Source organism: Galeopterus variegatus, unplaced genomic scaffold (assembly GCF_000696425.1).
Source record: "Galeopterus variegatus unplaced genomic scaffold, G_variegatus-3.0.2 Scaffold157, whole genome shotgun sequence".
NCBI classification, from domain to species: Eukaryota; Metazoa; Chordata; class Mammalia; order Dermoptera; family Cynocephalidae; genus Galeopterus; species Galeopterus variegatus.
The window spans coordinates 795,636-818,719 of NW_007726268.1; the positions used below are offsets into that span (position 1 = coordinate 795,636).

The following is a 23,084-nucleotide window of genomic DNA, read 5'->3' on the forward strand; positions in this document are numbered from 1 at the left end:
GACCCCCAGTGCGGCCGGGTTCAAAGGCCCCGCGCCGCAGCTCCAGCCCCTCCGGGGGGCGGGGAGGCGAGGGGGGTGGTGCGGGAGCCAGAAAAGCCCGAGCCCACAGCCGGCAGCCTGCGCAGGGATGGGAAGCGCCCTCTGAAAGTTTGGAACCGCAGCAGCCAGCTCCCGGACCGGAGCCGGGGACGCAGCCGGCGAGCGAGCGGCCGGCCTCGAACCCCCACAGCTGGAGCGCGAGGCCGTCTGTCCCCAGCTCCAGTGCCTTTTCGGTCTACAGGTGGCCGTCCTCCAGGCGCGGTGCTCCCGCGCCTGATCCGGGTTCATGGAGCCGGGGCTGTGGCTCCTTTTCGGGCTCACAGTGACCTCCGCCGCAGGTAAGCGCGCCTCTCCTGGCGCCAGCGCACACAAAAGGACTACGGGGCGGGGGGACCCACGGGGCTGGAGGAGCAAACTCTTGCCTGGGCTCTCCATCCCCGGAGACGCTGGGGGGCGGGCTGAGGGGCAGGAGTGCAGAGCAGGGACTACCCCATGAGATCCGGGGGTTGCAGCCCACGCGCAGGCTGGAGACCTGTTGCGTGGGCTGATTTCGTTGTTTTTTCGTGAAGTTGGAAACTGTTCAGAGAGTTTGTGAACTATTCAGGGACTATGCAAAATGCTTGCAAAGTTTTCAAAAACCGTGAAAAATGCGTGCAAGTTTTCAACTGGAAATAATAGCTTGCAGGCTTTGCAGAGGGTGAAAATAGCTTGCAAATTTCTCACCAAGTGTGCACATAACTTGCAAGCTTTTCAGAAACTGCCCATAGCTTTGCAAACTTTTCAGAACCTTTGGCATAGCTTGGAGACTTTAGAGAAAAAAGTGCAACTAGCTGGCCAACTCTGCAGAAAGTTTGATTGCTCTAGCCCTCCTCCCAGATGTTTTGGGGTGCGGGGTGTTGAGAGGTTGGCACAGGCGGCTCAGGAGCCCCTCAATCTGCCTCTTGCAGGGTTGGTGCCTCATCCCCAGCCTGGGGATGCTGGCAGAACCGACAGATCCCAGGGGCCGCCTGCAGCCCGATCTGAGGGGGACTGGAACAACAGCAAAGAGACCGTGGCCGGCCCTGGTGAGGGGACTATGGTCCCGACAGCAGCGCAGGGTGTAAGCCCTAGAAGTCCTGGGCAGGAGCAGGGACGAGGTCAGTCTGGGGTGCCGGTGGCCAAGGGGGGCCCTGCACACCACCGTGCGAGGCGCTGCACGTGCTTCACCTACAAGGACAAGGAGTGTGTCTACTATTGCCACCTGGACATCATCTGGATCAATACTCCTGAGTGAGTCAGCCTTGGGCGTGGGGACATGGCTCCCGGGCTGGGCCCACATCTTCACATTCTGGGGAGGACACCATCCCACCCCAGCCCTGCCCCATCAGCCCTGAGCCTGTCCTGGCACCACCTTTTGCTCTTGCTGGGGTCACCTGCCAGCCCGGTCCCGTCTGTAGGTCAAGGGTGTGACCCACAATGCCTCTGAGGGCCTGGCCCAGGGAAACTCAATCCTGAGCCTGTGATCTGGGGGAAATGAACCGGCCGGGGGGCTTAGATACCTGAGAAGCCTCTCCGAGCCTCTTTTCTGAGATAGAGGAAACCCGGAAAGTTTATCTCTTGCCCCAGGGGCTAAGTGGGCTTGTCCCCCTTCCTGGCCCCACCAGGCTCCAAGGAGTTTAAAATTCCTTGAAAGCAGCCTGCTCTTTGGGGAGCGTGAGGGTGAGCTTGGCAGAGCCGGACAGAACCTACCCAGTGGGGGTGAAATTCCACCTGGCCAGGCTCCATTCTGCCCCAGGGCCTTCCGGGATGCTTGGGCTGGGGGACGTCTGCAGGTATCCCACAGGCTGGCTCCAGGTACTGCTGCCATAGCCACAGAGAGCCTTCCCTTCTCTCCTCCAGTCCTTAAGAACCCTCTACAATAAGGTAGGACCTGGACTGCACCATCCTGAACTGGTCTTGGATCCTGCCCCGCCGTGAAGGCAGCCCTCACCGAGGCCATGGGGGGAGTGTGGCTGTGCTGTGGGGAGGATTTGGTGACTTCTCCATTCAGTTACTCAGCATTTAGGGAGTTCCTTCTGCAGAGACATCATCTTGCAAACAAGGTAGAGGTTTGTCCTTGCTCTGGTCAGATCTCTAAACTCTGGGATGTGGACCAGATGCCTCTAAGTTCCGCTCCCTGGGTGTTCTTGGGATCCCTTGGGACTCTTGCTTGCAGCCTGCTAGTGATTCTTAGCTGGGGACGCAGAGATGGTTGTGAATGTAAACCCTTGGCCTTGAAAGGCCACCTGCGACTGTTTTTGGACCATCTTGATTCATGTCCCTCATGGTTTCCTTGATCTCTTAGTCCATTAATCTCTGCACCTGCTGGGTGGCAGCTTCGATGAGGCTTTCTTACCCACCTGGCTTCACGGACACCTCAAGAAAGAAGTGCAGTGAAGGCTAAACCTGAGGGCTTGAATGTCTTTCACACTAGGTGACAAGACCTCTAATCACACCCAAGACGGGTCTGGAAGGTCACCCCATTACTGTAGGATGTTGGGCAGTGGCTTTGCTGGCAAGCCACCTGGACACTTGTGCAGGGCCCCACACTTAGTAAGACCTTGGCTTGGTTTAATGCTCTGCTGTCCCCGTTTTGAAATTTTCCACTTGCATTTTATCCTGGGCCCCACAAGTTATATAGCTCATCCTACAAGATTTGCTTGCCAGGGCTGGGTCTGATGCGGCTCCTACACACACTGTCAGCTCACGAGAGGGAGAAAGAGCAGCTGCTCCCCATTTTCTTCCCCTTCGTGGGGAAGATAAACGTGATGTGTGTTGGGTTGTCATTGATTTCCTTCTATTCTTGGACAGTGATCAGGGTCACCTTTTCTTCTCGCCCCGGTCACCCTGACAATTGTTCTTTCTGATTCTTATCTTCCTGGCATTGTGATCTGACCAAATTAGCTTCACAGCATCGAGGACACTGGGCAGTCAACAGGGGGACTGAGCTCTTCTCTTGGCTAGAATCCCAAGCTGTGCCTCTAGAAGGAGAAAGAAGAAAGGCAACCGAATGAGGGGCAGGGGGTCTGGGGTGGAGGAGAGAGGGGGAAGGAGGGAGAGGACTTGGAGGCCACCTCAGTTCTTTGCCTGTCCACCGAGCCGCTGAGCACTGGCCAGCGGGGAAGCGATTACTCGAGATGTGTCTGAGAGGCTCAACAAACATGCCGCGATCTGTTGGGAATCCTGTCTTGTAATTTGAAGTTGTCTTGCATGACCCAAAATGAAGCTACAGGTCTTTGACTATTTCCAGGACAACCAACTTGATAACTTCCCCCCAAGGTTTGATTTACCTCTTCCCTTCTTCTCCATCCTGATTCATTCTAAACACTAGGAAAGAATGATTAAATCTGGTGTTTGAGCGTCCCTTGAGCTAGTCAGGAAAGAAAAGTTAACAATAGCCAGACTTTACTATTCTGATATTAGACAAGTAAAATAATTTTTAGAAGGAAGCTTTACCTGGATGGCCTTCCTTCCTTCCTTCCCTCTTTCTTTCCTTCTTTCTTTTTTCCTTCTTTCCTTTCTTCCTCCTTCCTTTCCTCCCTTCCTTCTTTCCTGAAACTCTGTTAATGTGTAGATAGGTCCATTTGCTATCTTTAAAATATCTCAGACAAAAGCTGGCTGGTTAGCTCAGTAAATTAGAGCGTGGTGCTGATAACAAGATCTGGGGTTCGATCCCTATTCCAGCCAGCCACCAAAAGGAAAAAGAAAATTAAAATATCTTGGACAAAATTGCAATTTGAGAAAATGGGCTCTAGTGACAGGAGACCTTGGCTTCAGGTGAAATGGAAGAATCTGAAAAATACTGAATCAAGCTAAAGAGACCATGATGTGGGTGCCAAGGTCTTTTCCTGCCGTTCTGTCCCCCACCCCATCTGTCCCAGCCCCACTAGGCCAGTGTCTCCTCTCTCAGAGCTGTCACCCCTCTTCTTTAGCAGACTCTCCTGGTCTCACTCTCAAAACTTCTCCTCCAGGGTGTGACTTGCTCCCTGTCTATGTTGCTGGCTGCTCTGGGAGCCTTGTCCTCCTGCTGAAATCAAGACTCTTGAACTCTGGGCAATTCTTACCTCTTGGTGTGTTTCCTCCTGCAGTCCACTGCGTTGCTTGGAGATAGAATGAGCAATCCTACTTCGTCCTTGGAGGACGTTTGCATGGGCCTTCTTTGAATGTGGTCATTCATGCTACGTTTAAAGACGTGAGAGTAATGCAGGAACAAGTTGGGAGTTACTATTGAGACCCATTCTGCATCTCCTTGTGGGAAGTTAACCGTCTAGTTTAGACTCAAGAGATCAGTTACTCTCTTAAGTATCTTTCGGATGGAAGATTTGAGATTCTTTGGTTGTCTCTTTCTTTGGTCCTCCCGCTTTCTTCCAAGTGCTTAGTCCTTCCAGACCTGAGCTTGGTCAGCCCCTTCTGTTGGCATCCAGAGTATAGTAGGCACTTAGTAAACGCTGGTTGACTTCGGTTAAGTCCTGCCGCCTGGTTATTTCTCCTCAACTTCGCTGTTACTGTGGCCGTAGTCTGCAGTGCTTTCTCCTAAACATGAGATTTCTTCTTCCAGAGTGTGTGGATGCTCATCAGAGGGCCTGCATGTCCCTGAAGATAGGAGCAGGAATGTGTATTTCTCTGGGGGATATTACCCATGTGCTCTGTCATATCCTCCAAAAAATCCACGGCCCCAAAGAGGAACCAAATTTGTTCCTTAGCAACCTCACTTCTTGCCCCTGTAGAGGCAGCTGAGCTCACAGCTAATCAATATGACTGCATGGTTTTTATAAGACTTTCCTTGGCCGTGCTAGGAACCCCAACCCTCCACAGCCCCCAAACAACCCACCACTGCCAACAAAAACAAAAACAAAAATCCCAAATCAGAGAAGAACACATCCCATCTTACTGTCATGGAAAATTTGTCAAGAATAAGATAATCAGGGGAGAGATGGTGAATAAGATGTCCATGTGCTTTTGGAATGTTCTTTATGAGTGCATTGAAAAATGGATGTGTCCTACCAGGCAGCTGGGGATTGTGTCAGTCAGGGCTCTCAGAGAGGCAGACCAATAAGGCATGCACGTGCATGTGTGTGGAGAGATTTTAAGGAACTGGATTTTGTGGGGGCTGGCAAGTCCTAAATCTGCAGGCCAGTAGGCTGGAAATTCCAGCAGAAGTTGGTGTCACAGCCATGAGTCTAAAGGCAGCCTGCAGGCAGAATTACTTCCTCTTCTGGGGACCTCAGCTTTTACTGTTAGGGCCTTCAGTTGATTGCATGAGGCCCACCCACGTTATGGAGGACAACCTGCTTTGCTCAAAGTCTACCGATTTAAATGTTAATCACATCCCAAAAGTACTTTCACAGCCACTAGACTGGTGATTGGCCTTGCCAAGTTGACACATAAAATTAACCATCAAAGGATATCAGATCTAACCCCGTCCTACAGCGGGCAGCTGCTCAGAGCCTAGCTGCAGAGTGAAAGCAAGTCAGGACACCCAGCAAAGAGTACTACTGTGCTCCTCCCCACCTTGTGAATGGGGGAACTGCCGTCTGTTAATCTGCCCAAGGACATATGAGAGAGACATTGTGATGCTGTGATGGTGACCATGTTTTCCAAAAGTTTGAGCCACATAGGCTGACAAGTAGGAATGCATTGTGCAGACAACGGGGCAGAATATTTGAAATCATGACCATGGTGGAAATTCTGAGACCTATAGCCCCCACTCTTGGGGAAGACTCCAAAACCCAAGAGCTCTGTCCTTGTGTCCTGGCTATGACTCTTGGTGTGGCCTCAGGGCAGGAGGTGCCATCATCTCTCTGTGTCCCCTCGGTAAGATGCAGGCATCCGTCTAACTCTAGGATAGCAACCTGAAGGATCTCTACTAGTTCCAATGCTCTGATCATCTCATATCAAGACGACCATCCTGGTTGCCTAGACTGCTCTGAAGCATGCCATACTTACATAAGCCAGCAGGAATAACATTTGTTTTACATTCTTTTCATGCCCAACGAAGAAGAGTATAAAAAATCATGATAATAATTAACAAAATATTTAAACTTGTATTTCAATGTATTCTATCATAAAAAGGCAATATCACCACAGATTCTGGCTTTGCCTTCTGTGTTCTTCAAGAAAGGCATTTTAGTACATTACAAATTTTAGAACATCCAAATGGAGTGTTTGGATCCAGGACCCCAGCCTCCTGCATACGTGGGGCCAGCTGTATAGCCACCCTGTGATTGGGGGAACTCTGGCGAAAGTTGTCCTGACCATGAACCAGGTATGGCAGTGTGGTTATGGAAAAGCGTCATGAATAATCTGATAATCATGGTGATGCAGATGTTGGCAAGGATGGCCAGCATCCACTGTAACCACACATCATGTCATGTGATCTATATGACAACCCTATCAGTTTGGTCCTCTCTTGTTTGTAGGGGTAAACTGAGCCCAAGGAGCCTACGTCACTTGCCTAAGGTTACAGAGCTTGTAGGTATGGCACTGCATCACAGGCCAGAAGTCTGGCTCTGGAACCTGCCGTCTCAGCCCCTCCTGTGTACATTTTCTCTGCGTGGGCTTCACCACTCTCGTAGGTGACTCCTGCATGCATTCGTTCAACTCATTTTCATTGAGTACTTGGGCTGGGCCAGCACTGGGCTGGGCTCTGGGACCCAGTGATGGGTAAAAGACACTCCCTCCCTGACTGATTCAGGGTGGTTGTGTTCTTTTTAATAGTGCTGATTCATATCTAATTCTATGTAATAATATAGTTGCCCCTTTGCAAGATTATTTTTATAGAAATAAATTAACACATGAGCCAAAGCCCAAATCTTTGGTCTGTCACATGTCCTAAATTCTGTTCTAAATATGTGGTGTTGGCTTGCTGGGAAGATGTGACCCCCCTTTATCCTTGTAGAGCCCTTGGTGGGCTCTCAGCAGATACGAAGGTCTTGTGGAGTGTGAGGCAGAGGGACTCGCAGGCCACTTGCTCCATTCCTGCTGTGGGATGTTAATTGTCATGGTTGCTGCTGTGTGCTCCTACTATCTTCTGTCTCTTGGTGTGGTCATGACAGCTGGGCGGAGACAGGAGATGGCTCTGCTCAAACCTATCCCTTTTTGCAAATTCAGCTTCAGACCCATAATCATCTTTTGGTTCAGAGACTCATGTGTTTAGAAAGAAATAGTCCAAGGTCCCCTCACCTGAATTCACACCCAGAGGAGAAAAAGATCCTGTTTCGTGGTCAAGAGCTCAGACTTTGGGCTGGAATCCTGGATCTGCCATGAGGAGATGTCACCCGAGTGAGCCTCAGTCTCCCTGTCTCTGCAGCGGAGGAGTTGACAGTGTTGCGAAGATGGCATGAGAACATACCTGGGGAGTGGTCACCACTAGTCAGCACTCAGTGCCTCGAAGACGATGACCATAGAGTTCACAATGCAGCCTCCTGCTCTGCGGAGACCCTCCCCAGGCCAGGGCCGGTCCTCCTGCCATATCTCATTAGGTGGCTGGAGGATGCCAGTGAGCAGAAAGTTCTTTCTCAAGTGCTGCTCAAGTTGGCCTCCACAGACCATCCAATCCTGGTTTTACTTGGCCCCCTGGAGTACTATGGAGCAAGCATGCACCCTCTGCATAGCACAGTCCTCCGATGTTTGAGGATGCTGGGCGGACATTCTATTAGCACTGGGTGTGCATGAGGCTCAGAGACCCTGGAAAAAGGTGTGCCTGGCTGCCTCTGTTACTGATAAGCAGCTTAATAAAGACACTTGTGGCCAAAGGTTATTGCAGCTGGGATGGGAGTTAGTTCCACCCTCTCTGCCCCTCCCTCCTGTTTGCTATGGCTCCCCTGTGCCTTGGTAAATGATTGGAATGTTTGAGGACAGGGCACTGGCCTGGTGCTCCCTCTGTGAAATGAGAGGTGGGGCAGTGACTGTTGGAATTTGAGGGTGTGCATCCAGGATCATTTGAATGATCTGTTTGTTCCTCTCTGTTAGACACCCATGGTGCAATCTTTGTACAGGGTCTGCTGCCTTCTGATGCTCACACAGGGCGAGCCCTGCAGAGTGAATATAACTCCTCACAGTTTGCAGCTGAGGACCCCATGGGGCCCCAGGACCATCATTTCCGATCTCACCCAGTATTGCCCAGGACCTGAAGTGGGTGTCACAGACCAGAAGTCACCAGGAATGACCCTGGGAAATACTATGGACAGCAGCTTATGAAATAATTCCCTGACATGGTTTTGAGAAGGACTCATAGAAGAGGATGGGTCAGCCAGACGGAAAGTGATCCTGAGCTTGGGGTTCTGACTAATCGTGGTTTCATGCGATTTATGAGGTTTTTTCCCCCACATGTGACCTTCTCTGTCTCCCCCTTGGCGATGTAACACACTTTGGATCCTAGTTTTGAGTCTGAGTTACATATTTCTTAGAACATTTGATGGAAAGAAACTTTTTAAAAATTTGACCGCCTTGAGGCTATATTTCAGAGTTTGTTGGAAAGGTCGACCCCCACAAGGTGATCTTTCTGTTGGGTTCCCACGGACTGAACGCCCCCTCTTCTGCCCCAGAGCCAGCAAGAGAGATGAGACGTCCAGGAGGAAAGACAGGCTTAGCTGCAATGCAGCTGGTCCCTACCTCATGAGAGAGTCACTTGTTGCTGGGAGGCAATTTGATTTGCAGCAAGAAAACTCGGCACCAAGAGGTTATGGTCCTCTGTGACCCTGAGGGAGATTTTGGATTTCTGCTAGATGAAAGGGACGGTGCAGCTAGGAACTTGGCCTTAAATCTGAAGGCAGATGAAAGGCTCTGACATGTCTGGTGCAGTTTATTCCTGCAAGAATTTAAAACAAAGGAAGCTGGGAGGCAAACAACGCCTGCCTTAAGGAGGCTGCACGGTCGTGGCTGGAAGCCAGCATCGATCCTAACCCCAGCTCTGCGTCCTGTGCTGGGTCCACCGTATCTCAGCACGTCGATGGGCAGCTGCAGAGGCGCCTGTTCATGCACTACTCAGCTTTCAAGTGTGAGCATCTAGGAAATGGATCAGCTCTGTTTCATAAGAGAAAATGACCTGCTCTCCTTCCGTGTCATGTTTCAATTGAAAACAGAGAGTTCCTTAAAATGGGAAACACACAGAAGCGCACACACAGGCACAGACACTTCTGCCCATACTCAGAAGGAAAATGAGTCCAGAACGGCTGAGTGCACTGGAGGTTGGCCACAGGAAGGATGAATTGCTTGTCCAGATATACTTTTGGGTTCCTCTAAATCCCAGCTGGCCTGCCAGGTCTTCCAAGAATAGACAAAGAGGACACAGTATCTGGTCACCTTTTTCATCTGCCCCAGCTCTTAGGAGAGCCAAGAGCTTGGGAGAATTGGGGGACTTTCAGGGGTCTGGAAACACAGGCTTTCTCTGCTTTTATGGTCTGCCCAGGGCAGACTTAGTGGGAGGCCTTCATAAACAGTAACTCTAGAACAAGGTGGCCAGGGAGCCCTGTGTCCTGGCCACTAATTTAAAAACCAGAAATAAATTCATTTCATATGAGCATTTGAGAAAGACACAGAGACAGATGTGGCCCCTGGTGGACAGTTTTGCCCCCTGGCTTGGGGAGTGTAAAGTAGCTTTGTCAAATGTCAGAAGCAAGTAAATGAAACAGCAGAGATGTATGTATCTTTTCTGGATTTTTATAAATCTGATTTCCATGGATTTCTTGCAGGGTTGGAATAGGGTGGGATCTGTGAGGAACTTTCTCAGGTGCAAACTCTCAGGAGGCACCAAAAACTTAGTAGGAAAAATAGGTAAAATGTAATGCAATACTTTTGGAAAAGCAAAATGAGTGCAAAAAATTTATAATCAACAAAATATCAACATTTTAATAAAGGCAGGATCTGACCCTGAGCTTGCCCAATTTACCCGCCCTGACTCCCCCTAATCCCAGCCTCGTCTGCTTGTTGGAGAATAAAGCATGAATCTCTAACAGGGACTGCTGAATTCTTAGTTGAGGTTAGTGATACAGCTGTTGGAGCAACCAAAATGACATTACATAAGGATGCAAGCAATTGGATTAGGGGGAAATGAGAGTATCTGTATTATCTTTGCCATGGTGAACTAAGTCTTGCTCACTAAGGTCTTTTCTACCCTTAACATGGAAGCTCCTGAAAATTAGCAAAGGTGTCTTCTCTTGCTTTCTGGAGATTATTTAAAGGACTGCGTGACAGTGTCAGCATTTTTTTATCCCTCTGCAAATACCCCCGTCCTTATAAAAATACTTGCTCCCTGTTTTACCCCTTCTGTTTCCACTTCTGGGAACTATTTTGAGCCCCATCTGTCTGCAGCTTTGCATAAAGTTATAATGAGGCTGTGCCAGACAAACGTGGATTTCTCATGCCTACATTCGACCTGGAATTCATCAGGGTCACTGGGGCTTGGGGAGAGAAACTCTAACCTAACTCATTTGATGCATTTGTGTTGTATCAGATGGAGGGGAAACCAGCTAATCTGTAGGATTCCATAGATGGCTTCATTCCCCATGTATTGGAGAAGTTTGTTTCTCTGTCTATTTTTTGAGACATAACTCTTAAAAATCCCATCCCACTCAACAAAAACAGAGGCATTTTTCTGTTGTTCTCCTTTCTTTGACCCTTGGTGCTTCCTCCAAGTATCGTTAAGTGTGTGTGAGAGCCTGTGTTAGGGAAGGAATAGATCTGTATTCCAGGGAGTTCCTGGCATGACAACTTCTGTGGCTTTGGGATTATTTTTAAGCTCAGCCATATGGCAATAGGCTACAGAAGAGTGTAAACAATCTGGGCTAAAGCTTTCTAAATATAGTTGGTGAGATCCTGGGAACCTCTTAGCTTGGGTGGGGCAGGAGACCCCACATGGAGTGTGGTTTTATTGCTGCAGCAAAGGCCAAGGGCTTCCTCCAGTGACTGTGCTGTTTGGAGATGCCCAAGTGAGGGTGAAGGCATTTGAGAATCGCTAGGTGAAATATGGACCTGGATGGACTTTTCGAGAGACTCAGCCAGGCTACGAAGTAAGGTGTCCTCCAGGTACTCTTGGTGAGCAAGTCATCAGGTGGGACCAGAAACTTGGGTCTGCCAGCCTAGAGGAGCCTCTGTTTTCACCTCTCTGTGCAGCCTGGTTTATCCATCATGGTGCTGATGTGGCCTGCAGGAGTTATTACCAAGACATAGTTTTTCCACTTAAAGTAATCTAGAGGTCATACTCTTTCTAGGAAAAACCCTCAGCGATGGGCTGACTGAAGACAAAAAAAAAAAAAAAATCCATTAGATCAGCTAAGAATTCTGTACATTTGAGAGATTGAGTATGGCCTAGAAGTGAGGCTAATTTAGGCCTCATTTCTTCTTTCCATCATTTGTTTAGCAGATATTTGTTATTGAGATACTGGGATATTATTGGGTGCCCACCCTGCACTAAACACCACGTTAGCTGCCCTGGGTGCAGAGGTGAACAAGGCAGACACAATCGGGCACTCCAGCTGGCCAGGTCCTGCTGTTGCTGACTCCAGGAGTTGTGTCAAGGCCAGACTACCTCTTCCATGAGACGAGGAGCAAGCCACACCTGCAGTGTGGAACAGGAAATGGCTCTCATACTGGGTCCAGTAGGGATTGGTGCTCCATATTCTCTTTGAAAATTATATATGGTACTGTTAAAATTCCCAAACAGCCAAGTCCTGGATAATCCCAAAGGGTTTTTTTTGGGAGGTGGAGTGTCTTAAAAAAAAAAGTTAACAATCCATCCCCAGCACATTGGTCACTGACTTTTGATATTTCCAGATACTCTAGGATTATGGGATCTTTTGAGGCCTGTGGGAGATGGACTTTCCACATGGTAGAAATGAGCACTCTCCTTGGGCTCTTTCCACTTTTAGCTGTGAGGATTTTCTGCAGCAGAAGTAAAACTACAAATTGCCAGTTCACTGTTCTATGTCTGTGAAACATGAGGTTTGTATAATATTCTTTAAAGTGGAAAGCACGCGTGTCTGTTTTCTGCTTGTATAATGAGGTCACTGGGGAGCTATGTTTCCTGGCCTATTTTCTTTCCTGGAGGTTGGAAGGGCAGTCCTGGGGGTTGTCTTGCACAAGGCCTGGACCACAGCAGACTTTCATAGTATTTGATGAGTGGGCAAGGAATAAGTTGAATAGAGGACAAAACTTTTGAGGGGGTCAACTGAGTGTCTGGTGGCTGAACACTGAGTATCTTGGGCAGGAGGGAATGCTTGCTCCCACCTGCAGCAGGACAGGTGCTTGCAGTGGGCACATCTGGGCAGAGAGGACTTCGGGCAGCTAAGTTTGCTGGGTTTTGTCTTAATTCTGAACTAGCTCTTTTGTGTATCATTGCAGTGAAGAAAACCTATGTTTGTCCCCAGCAGCTAGAGGTACTACAGGTCTCACTATGACACCCAAGAGACCATGGTGTGTCCCATGAAAGGGAGGCCCGGGTCAGTTAGAGATCACTGGTTATAAGCAACAGAAACCCAGTCTAGCTACAAAGCACAAGAGGATGGAAGGACACAGGGTAGTACACCAACTGGAAGGGAGAAGAAAAGCCCCAGGCTTGGAAAGGAGAGGTACCTGGACAAGATTGGGGCTTTAGGGTGACAATCAACAAGGCAGGACAGGGCCACCTGGCAAATAGCGGCTCCAGAGTGTTTTCTGCTCTTGAGTCGCTCCATTCAGGAGTCTTGGGGTAAGGATCCCACTGGCCCAGCTTGGGTCACCCGACCAGTCTTCAGGCCGGGAAAGATGAGGCACATGTGTCACGGTTTCACACAGTGAGAGAGGGATAATTCCCCAAAGGAGAGAAACGAGACTGGATTCTAGGAGACAAAGACAACCAACATCGGACTCAGGCTCTAGAGAATTCCCTGCTTTGCAGTCCTTTCAGAGCGGATATACCTGCTCCTGAGCTGTGTTCCCCTTTGCCTCCATGTGTCGTAGCCAGTGGGCATCCACGAGCCACTTGTTGAAGTGAAGGGACACTTTCACAGGCCTTTCAGTATTCAGCCACTTCCCATGGTTATGTCCTCCTGTCTTCCTCATTAGAACAGAGCTCTACCTGGACCAGGTTACAAATAGTGAATGAAGGCCATTGACACTTCCTCCTTGCCTGAGAAGATACTTCCAAGCTTGGGAGAGCTGCTGAGTGGCGCCTCCTAAGGAAGGAATTTAATGAAGTCTGAAATCGAGCCGTGGTTAGAAAGCATGTTCGGGTCTAGCAGTTGTTCCTCCAAGGAATGTGGGAGGCAGGATCTGATGACCGCTGGTGCCCGGCGACCGGGGCTGTCTCCTGACTGTCTGCCAGTGGGAAGCTGTTGCTTCCCCCATGCTGGGCCACAGGACATGAGCTGAGCTGTGCCTTCTGAACAGTCTGTCCCCTGGGCCCAAAGGCAACATTGCCTTTGCTTTCCAATTTCAGAAAGAGAAACGTGGACCAAAGGAGGTGGGTCATCACCTTGATGTGTATTCTGAGTGTGACATGAACACGTTCTATTTGTTGGGGAGACACTCAGCCAGGACTTGGGCATTTTAAATTAAAACAATAACTACATTCATAAAGAGAAAAATAGTATCAGGGACTGATTTTGTCAGTGTGTCATATGACCTGTCTGGCTTAGCTTAACGGGCAAGCCCCCAGACCAGGCATTGTAAACTCAGATGCTTATGCGGGTCAGACATGTGACAGATGTGAGTGAAGGACAGGTGTGAATCTGTTGGGAGAGGCAAGGGCTGGGGTGAAGTGGGTGCTTATGCCCAGTCTCTGACATCGTTACTCAGACGATTGCTGCCGGGTTGGAACATGGGGTTGGTGTTAGCGCAACTTCTAGTTATTCAGGAGAAGCTGGAAATTGGGATCCTTATGTAAAATGATCAGACTTAACAAAAAACTACTGATTGGACAAAGCTGACAAAATGGCAATTTGCTAACCTCTGTACTAGATGAAAACTGAGTGTGTGCGGGGCGCTTATCTGTCCTGCTCATGGTGTTCACCCGGAGTCCAATCCAGTACCCGCACATTGAGATGCATTCAGCAAATATTTATTGAACACTGTATGGGGGATGGGGAGGATGAAAACTGGGTTTCTGAGAGGGAATGACAGTTTGATAAACTTTCTTGAGAATTTGGAATTTGGTCAGTGAAGCTCCTTTTTCTGTTTCCCAACTGTTCTTAGTGAATATTTGTATCTCTTCTTCAAACTTCAGGTATAGAAACCTGTTTCCTGATCAGAAAGATGGAGATTGTTAATTTACTTATGAAAAGGCAATACAGAACTTAAAAACAGAATCTTAAAAAAAAAAGTCAGCTTTCTTTATTTAAAAACTTCTTGTGGAGAGAAATAAGGTGCTTTCGGTGAGATGCTGCAGATGAAGAAAGAATATGGGAGGTCTGGGAGTTTAATACTTAATAGCATTTATATATGACATTTGGGAAAGTGTGACAAATAAAGAACACTATGATAAATAAGACTCTGACATCATCATCACCGATCGGATAATGAATGTTCCGAGTACATAAATTGAGGGGCAACACTAGACGTTGCATTCGTAAGTATGTTGAAGAGCATTTTATTTTTTCTAAGAGTGTTGGGATTGATGTCAAGTGCATCTCTTTTGTGCGGAGCTCTGTGTTACAAGTGAAACATTAACATGTGAGAGCTGTCTACTTCTGCAAAGAATTGCATTCTCTAAACCCTCTCATACTATTGTAGGCTAAAACAGCTGGGCAGAGTGTGCTGGTCAAAGGTTCTCAACTTGACTTCGTTTTCACGGCTCCACCTTTAGGTGTTTTCTGTTCACCATTCAGGAAATAGTCAGTGACCACAGGCAGCAGCTCAACTGAAATACAAGTGCCTACTCGACAGGCAGTGTTGAATGATGGTGGCATGGCACAGGATAGCATTGATATGCCACGTGGCTCTTTGGTTCCGTGCTACCCCTCTCTGTGTGACCAAATAAGTAGCAACAATAGCTACCATTTGTTTACTGCTAACTCTTTGCTAAGTCTTTTCCACTCAGTATCTCATTTGATTTGTCCAACAATCCTTTGGTCAGTCAGGAAACCGTGGAGAGGGTGGAGTGATCATTATGTACGCGCTTTCCAATATAATAATAGAATTGCCAGGTTCTCTCTCTCTGCACTCTGTGTGCCTGGCATATACCTGCATACGTCGGCTTGCCCCTTTTCCTTTACCTGTTCTCATGCTCTGGTAGCATGTAAACTCCTGAAGGCACAGACACACATATGTGTCCCCATCACACTTAATACTAGGTATGAAGTGGATGCTTAACAAATGCTGGCGATTCTTTGCAATGATTTTTGTGGTTACTGAACTCTTTAGGTTGGAAAGAATCCAGTCTTGCTAGACTAGAATTATGTCACAATTAACTACCAGTTACTCAATCAATAGTCTTTATTTTCCCAGCCTTGTGCTAGGTTCATGGCAGGTACAAAAGAAGTAAAAGACCTGTCTTCTACTCTTGAGGAGCTGGCAATCCACTCTTAGGCCTGGGTAAGAAACATCCCTGCCCATGGCCCTGGGAGTTAGAGGGCCACCTCTGACCCTTTCTGGTCATGCAAGGAGTCTGTGGGATTGAAAGCCATATACACCTTCTTTTAGACTGTGTTCCAGGTATTCAGGGTCCTGGAATCCCCTACTCAGATGTCCCCAAGCACTCTTCCAGGGTCTGTGCTGGTATCTTCTAGAGTCTGGCACTCAGGGACAGAACAGGCCTCAAGGTACATATTCCTAAGCCTGCAGGGAGGCCAAGAGGCAGCTTCTTGCAGGATGAGGGGTAGACAGAGCTCAGGGGTGCAGACTGGGGCATCTCCATGGGAGCAAATTAGGCCCTCTTGGTGTGGGATGGAGCAGGCGGAAGAGAAGGACTGAATCTACTTGGGCTGCCAGGTTTTAATGTGGGACTCTAGGGAGCCCCAGAGTTCTAGATTGAAGACTTCCATGGTGTTTCAAAGCCACATTTGTCCGGGTAAGGGGATAGGATTCTTATTTAGGAGCTTCTCAGATTGATTTAAATTTTTATACCTGTGAGGGGTGGGCCTGCATTTAGAACTTCTGCTTCAGACTCTGCAAATGTAAGGGGAAGGAAGACCCTGCTGGGATCTGAGTCATCTCTTGAATATCTTCTGGGTCATCAGGTTCTGACATCCTGCCTCCCCAGGTCAGCCAACAGAGTGCACAGTGCACACATTGAAGGCCTAGGGTTCGGTGAAGTGGTTTTGATGCCTCAAGGCTGTGGGGAAGGGGAGGGGGCTGTGCTTCTCTGTAAACATTCTTTGAAATTGCCAGGGCTCCTTTGCATACTAGCACTTTGTGCTTGGCTGCCCGGGAATTGCTAAGCATGTCTCTATTAACAAACCCCCTTGCCTTGTTTCCTTACTTAAAACACTTTAGAGTGTTTTGCTCAGGTTGAGTGGCTCTACACGTGTGTAATCAGCTGACAGCAATTTCAAAATTGCAGGTCTCGCTGTTGATGGAAAAAATGGGAGCGTTGTTACTCCTTGTGTGTAATTTTCACCAAGAATTGGGGGACTGGATTTAATGTCAACACTTAGAGATTTAATGTGGCCCTATTACTGGAAAAACATACCTTGGGCCAAATCCCGCCTCACAACAGTGTCTGCATTGTCTTGCCCCCTCCACCCCATTTCCCATTCCTGAGAAGAACTGGGGTTTTAGGAAAAGTGCCGCTCAGAGCAGGACTGGACCCTGCTTGCGTTCTCTGTTGCATGACCGTGGGCCACTCAGAGCTGCCTGCCTTGGTCAAGAGGGAGCCCACCATGGCGCTGGGTCCCTGAGAGTGGGGAGAGGGACGCAAGAGCAGAACTGGGATGAGGGGCTGCTTGGCCCTAGTCTCCGGCTGGCAGGAGGGAGGTTCACTCCCAGTGTCAGGTCACTGTGGTCCCCCACCCCCAGCGTGGCCCCACAACTCCCAAAAGGCTCCATGATGTATGTTTCAAATGAAAAGAAATTCAATTAGATTGTATTATGTGTCACAGAGAGGATGTCAGGCTCCCTTTGAGATGGACGATTGGTGATACTCCCCAGGGTTCATAGAAACCAAGGTAGTTAATCTTTGGGGACTGGGCAGGAAAACCAAAACTTATTGGAAAAGTACTTTTGACCACATTAGTTTCTTCTAGTTATTAGTAATCTGCTCCTCAAGTCATGTGCAATAGCGCAAAAGAATTAAATATGTGCTTTTAACTTGTGCTGTGAGGCGCTCCCACAGAGGAATCGAAGACTAATGTTGGTTTTATAGCTCTTTTAATAGTTGACAGCTCTTTCTGGTGTTATGGCTCTTTTTGATGTTACAGCGCTTTATTGCTTGCGAGCAAGGAGAGCACTGGGAGAAAAGACTCCTAGATCAGTGTCTCCCAGAACAAAGGAAAAGACCCCCTTATATAGCCTAAATTCCCGCCCATTTTCCCTCCCAGATTCCCATTCAGGGCGTCTTATGTGAATGAGGGATGCTGTCCTGCTAATTTGGATCGGCTGATTGTGGGACACAGTCCCTTGGTCACTTTAGGAGCCTAATTTGCCTCTGGTCCCTGGGGGGGGTGTGAGACTGCTGTTATCTCATACAGGGCGGGCCCAGGAGGCAAGCAGGGTAAAAGGCAGGGGCCAGAGTCTGCCGTGGAGCATGGAGTGTCTAAAACAGTTTCTCAAGTGGAAAAGGGAAAGCTTAACAAGTAGAAAATGCTTAGGGTTCCCCGCAACAACTTGCTTGCACTGAGCTGCCTGCTGTCTTCTCCCTTCTGCTCTGGAGAGCGATGGTTTGGATATGCACAAGCATTAGAACAAGATTGGAAAATTTATTGCCCCAAACACCACCATCATTCTCCTTCCTGCGCCAACCGTAAACGAAATTGGTGAATGGTTTCAGACTTTTCTTCCCTTCGTAGTAAGACTTTTTCCAAGGCCAGCTCCATCCTCGCTGTATTGGAGGATGGCTGCGACACCTCTCCAAGGGCACAGGGTGTTCCTTCTGATGTTTGTCTCTTCCAGGATGCGTCTCTCATGACCGTAATTGCGTTTTTCAGGTTCCTCTTAGTGCTAACTGCAGGTCTGTTGAGCCCAGTCAATGGCAGAGTTGTCCGGGATGGCCTCAGCTGCTGGGTTAGGTAGGCGGTCTTATAAGAAAATAGAATGGGACCAGCATGTGAGTCAACCCAATGTCCTTGTCAGGGGCTTTGGGCACAGGAAGAAAAACCCAAAGTTGCTCCAGTTCTAATGATTTCTCAGCTTCCAAATGGAGCGAGGTGGAGGCCCAGAAGGAGCTTACGAGCTGGGGAACAGAAGAACAGAACCTGCCTCTGGAGGATCCTAGGCCTGCCTTGGCTTGGTCTGGAAAAATCGGAAATCCCACATGTGCTCGCAGGTGCAGGTCTGAGCCTCAGGGCCTGCGGGACTCCTTCAGTCTATCTAGTTGAAGACCCTCAGGGGAGGCGACCGTCTCCCCCAGGTCCTCCCTGTCTTTCCATCCCCTCAGTCCCACCTCTCTTCCTGGGGATCGTGGGAAACGGGGTGCATAGCTCACTCCAGAGCTTCCCAAGACGCTGAGCTGTGGGGGGAGGGTATGAACACCAGCTCTCATGTCCCCTCGCCACCTCCTGTCCAGCTGTGCAAGGAGGCCTGTGCATGCCCACCTAATGTCACTCTGTGCTTTGCAGACAGACTGTGCCCTATGGACTGTCCAACTACAGAGGACGCTTCCGGGACAAGAGGTCCTTGGGACTGATTTCGGGGAGCTGGAAGCCCTCGAAGGAGAAACACTTGCGCTGCGTGTGTGTGGGGAGAGACGACAAGGCCTGCGTGCGCTTCTGCTCCCAGACCCCAGAAGTCAGCAGGTATGACCCTCCCTCTAGTTCCACTCATTTCAAGATACTAATCTCCCCCAGGCCAGGCCAGGGGCTTCTGGAAGGAGGGTGCAGTGTGGCTCAGCCATGTCCTGACCACTGTGGCCCTGAGGAATGGAGAGAGGAGGGGGCTGAGCCCAGAGAGATGTGGGTCCTTAGCTCCAGGAGGCCGGGTGGTGCAGCGTTCCTGACCCTTGCTGCCTTTCAGAACAGAGGCTACACCATGGCCACCACCATGTCTGGTCTCTGGCCTGCACAGCACTTTGCAAAAATCTGAATAAGTTGCTAACATTTAGGGATAGAAGAATTAACCCCTACCAAATGCATATTTTTAGCTTCTTCAGAAACAGCCTGTGGGACCATCTGGTCTCACTGCTCCACGTCGCTCCTGGCCACTCTAGGATAGAACTGAGTGAGGCCACTCATGTTTGAGTGGGATATGTGATATCCATTCTCCCGTTTTATTCATTTATCTTACTTTGTGGCATCTGGAGGCCCCCGAGTTTGAGACCTTATGATTTGCCCCAGTTTCTTGAGAGAAGCTTGTAAACACGTGTCTCACAAAATGAATAAGCAGACCACGAGTGGCCCAGGTGGCAGTTTAAGCAGGTACTCACTCAAGTATCCTGTTGATGCTCCTTGCTTCTCTTTTTCTGAACTTGGGCCAAGATTCATCAACCCAGCCAGGCAGAGCTTCCCTTTAAAAACCCTTCCCAGAGCTAGTGTTGGTGGGAGTCTGACAGTCCCTGGCTGCCCTGACGCACACAGAAGAAACCGAAACAGAAGTGATCCCTCCACAGGGCAGGCATCACAGTGATTGGGGCCCCAGGGCTTGCTGTCTGCAAAACTCAGTGATAACTGCGTTTTCTTTCTTCCTTCTGGGGTTTTTAACATCCGATGAATAACTGAGTGGTGAGTAGATGCTGTACTTTGGTAGAAATCCACCCACCTGAACACTCAGCCTTCAGAAACTGTGCCTGAGACACGTTCCTTAGGGAATGCGCTAACGTGCTTGTTGGTGGGGAAGAGAGAGTCATAATTTGCCACCGAAAAACCAGCCACATGGAAATGCAGATTGATTTATTAAAATTGGCTCTCTCTCCACAGTCATTCAAGGACAGCAGGAAAGCCAGACAGCGGAGAGGAGGGGAAGGCCAGGGGTTCCGACAGAGGCCGGCGTCGCAGGAGGTGAAGACATGGGTGCCCCAGTCCCTTGGGAGAGGGAGGGCATTTGGGGGAGCGACATCTGGTCAGAGAGAATGGCCAGTGGGGACTCCAGAGCTCCTGGGGTGCTATGTCCACAGGCAGCAGTAGCTTTTGGTCACTTGTCCCTGGGGGCAGAGTAGGCAGAAGCTGGGGACAGCCACTGTCATCTCGCTGGCCCTGACCAGCTGCTCCACGTCTGAAGAGCCAACTCTTGAGTCTCTCCCAGATCCAGGGCAGGGATGTCCAGTCTGGGTTTCACGGGGCCTGGACAAAGCCAGCCAACCACCACTTCTCAGAGTTCCCACAGGCTGATATGCCCAGGCCCACATTTTGCCTCTGCTTCCATAGCAACATATGGTCTCTACCCAAAAAAGACCATTTCTTCTTTTTGTCCGCTGATTCTGGACATAGGTGAATTACAACAGCTTGGCAGCAGGGTCCCCCAGCCTTCCCAGTTCGCTTTATTATTTTTTTTAACCACTTGTCTTTTTCATATGAGAGATCCTGAGCGTTTCCTGTGGCCAGACTGGGTTTATTTGTCATTCTATCAGTCAGAAATCGTTATTAGTGACTCTCTGGCACATCTGCAATGGGATAGTAATTTATGTTCATAATAAGAGTGTGGAGGTGGCTTGGGTTCCTGCAGGGACTGATCAAGGGAAGATTAAGCCACGCTCAGTGTACAGGAGGCTTTCTAGCTTGATGGCAGATCGCTTTCAGTAGTCCGGAGAGGGATCTGTCAGCATCTGTAATAAAAATAGAGGGGGCGGAGGAGGGCCAAGGCGGCAGAGAGGGATCTCAGGAGAGTGTGAGTCAGACCCCAGCTGGTCCCACTTGGCCCCTTCGTTATTTTTCCCTCTTTCTGTCTTTCTCACCTCAAACCAAAACTCCTCTCAGCGAGGCGGGGATGTGATTAAAACCATCTATCTAGTGCATCATTTATTCATTCACTTATGCATTTATTCAGCAAAGATTTGTTGAGTACCTGCTACGAGCTGGGCATTGTTCTAGATGTTGGGGGCACAGCAGGGAACAGGGCAAAGGATCTCTTTTATGAAGTTTCAACAGTCGGGGAAGCAGACAGCAAACAGGTTCATAAAATACCAGGCGAGACATGCGAAGGGGAACGGAAAAGGGAGAGCAAGTGTTAGGGTGGTTGCAGTTTGAGATTGGGTGAACAGGGGCTATCTCACTTACCGGGTGACGCTGGCACAAAGACCTGGTGGAAGTCGGGATGAGTGAGGGAAGGGGATTCAGGTAGGGGGCAGTAAGTGCAAAAGTCCTGGGGTGTGTTCAAGGAACAGCCATCGGTGGAGCCCTGCCCAGAAAAAGCATGCAGATGCTTTCGTTATTATTATCCTGCCGCACGTTCAAAAGATGAGATTGCTGGGCAAGCATCCCACTGGGACCTGGAATGGTAGTTCCTCCTGGTCTTTATGATCCATGGAAAGCTCCTGTTAAGAAACTTTACTTGGGAAGAAAAAGTCTTTTGTGAAGCCATGGTCCTTGCTTTCTTGGGAGACTCGAGTTAGTAATTCCCAGATTCACATTCTCAGAGTGGAAGCCGCCACTGTCTCTAGCAGGTGATAATCAAAGATGGGACCAGGCTGCAGGAGGGCTCCGGCGGCCGTGCCTGATGGTGTAATTCTTTTCACACCTTCTCGGTCGGGTGGCAGCCTCTGACATTGCCAAGAAGCACTGGCAAGCGGGTACATACAGTTCAAGTCAGAGAACAGGCCAGAGATGCAGCGGGAAGAAGTCACCCTTTTCCACTTTCTAGAGTTATTCTTCATAACATACCTCTTTTTTTCTTTTGTCCCCTTTCCCCAAGATAGGTTGAAGTCAAGGACAGACAAAGCAAGTAGGCTTTAGACCTGCAGCACCAGTGCTTCTGCCCAGCGGTGGACCTCACCCTCGCCTACCTGCCTGCTTTGCTGTCTCTTTCAGGAAGGAGCCCCTTAGGAGCATGGGCCACAGCATCCTCTTCTTGGGAGGCTTTGGTCATTGCTCTACACAGTTCAAATTTCCACTTCTTTAAGGACAAGGAGAGAGTTTGCCTGGGGCAGAAAACCCACACAAAGCACTCCCTTAACAATATACGCCTACTCCAAGAATGCCCAAATCCAAATGACCCTAGTTTCCCTAACAGGTAAAATGATCCCAGATGTGCCCTGGGGCCTGACACCCACAGCTCTGGTTTCATGCAGGAAATTGTTTTTGGAGAGACATGGCAAATTGGAAAGCCACTTGCTGGCTTTCGACATGACTCGTCTTGAAGAGTAAGTGGACTCCAAGCTCAATCTTTGCAAATGTAAACACATGTCCGTCTCCTGCTAGACGCGAAATGCCTGCGAGCACAGGGGAGTGCCAACTCTCACATTCTGACCTAGAGCAGGCTGCCGAGCACAAGGGAGCCAGGGCCGAAGCCTATAGAGTTTAGACCGAGAAATTTTCAGCTGTGCTTGGTACCTACCAAAAGAATGAATCTAAAAAAAAAAAAGACAATGATGAAGAAAGAAACCTTGATGCTTGTGATAAGAAAAGGAGAAAGCTAATATCTACTGGTCTTGCACTCTAGGCTTGTAAGGTAGAGTGCATTCTTGTTCAATCGACTGACCTTTTGTGTCCTCTGCAGACACTGGCCGAGGCACAATAGAGTTCCCAGGCCTTGTTTGCAGGAAGCTGGCTGTAAAGACAGTCTCTGCTCAAGGCTATTAGGTTGAATATTTGTTTTTGTGAATAAATGTGGATCTTTGGGGAATAGCTTCAAAATAAGCCACAAACACAACTCTTTGTAAATTATGTAAATTCCTATTTATCTATGTAATTGGCAACAACTGGGAATTGTAAGTAGCCTGATAGTTCAAAATCTCTTTCAGCTGCACTCTTACTGCCGTGCCGGGTTTACTGAAAGTGTGTGGAAACCTGAGTAGGCTGTGGACAGTCCTC

General features: G+C 49.0%; 1 protein-coding gene across 1 annotated transcript; it reads left to right on the forward strand.

Annotated features, from left to right (window-relative positions):
• The first annotated feature begins 299 nt into the window (after positions 1 to 299).
• On the forward strand, positions 300 to 22,046 carry EDN3 (endothelin 3). The gene is made up of 5 exons (XM_008593306.1): positions 300 to 377; positions 987 to 1,308; positions 18,744 to 18,920; positions 20,037 to 20,117; positions 21,971 to 22,046. Exons 1-5 carry the CDS (start codon positions 326 to 328, stop codon positions 22,005 to 22,007), a joined length of 669 nt encoding a protein of 222 aa, XP_008591528.1. The 5' UTR covers positions 300 to 325; the 3' UTR covers positions 22,008 to 22,046.
• Positions 22,047 to 23,084: the final 1,038 nt, after the last annotated feature.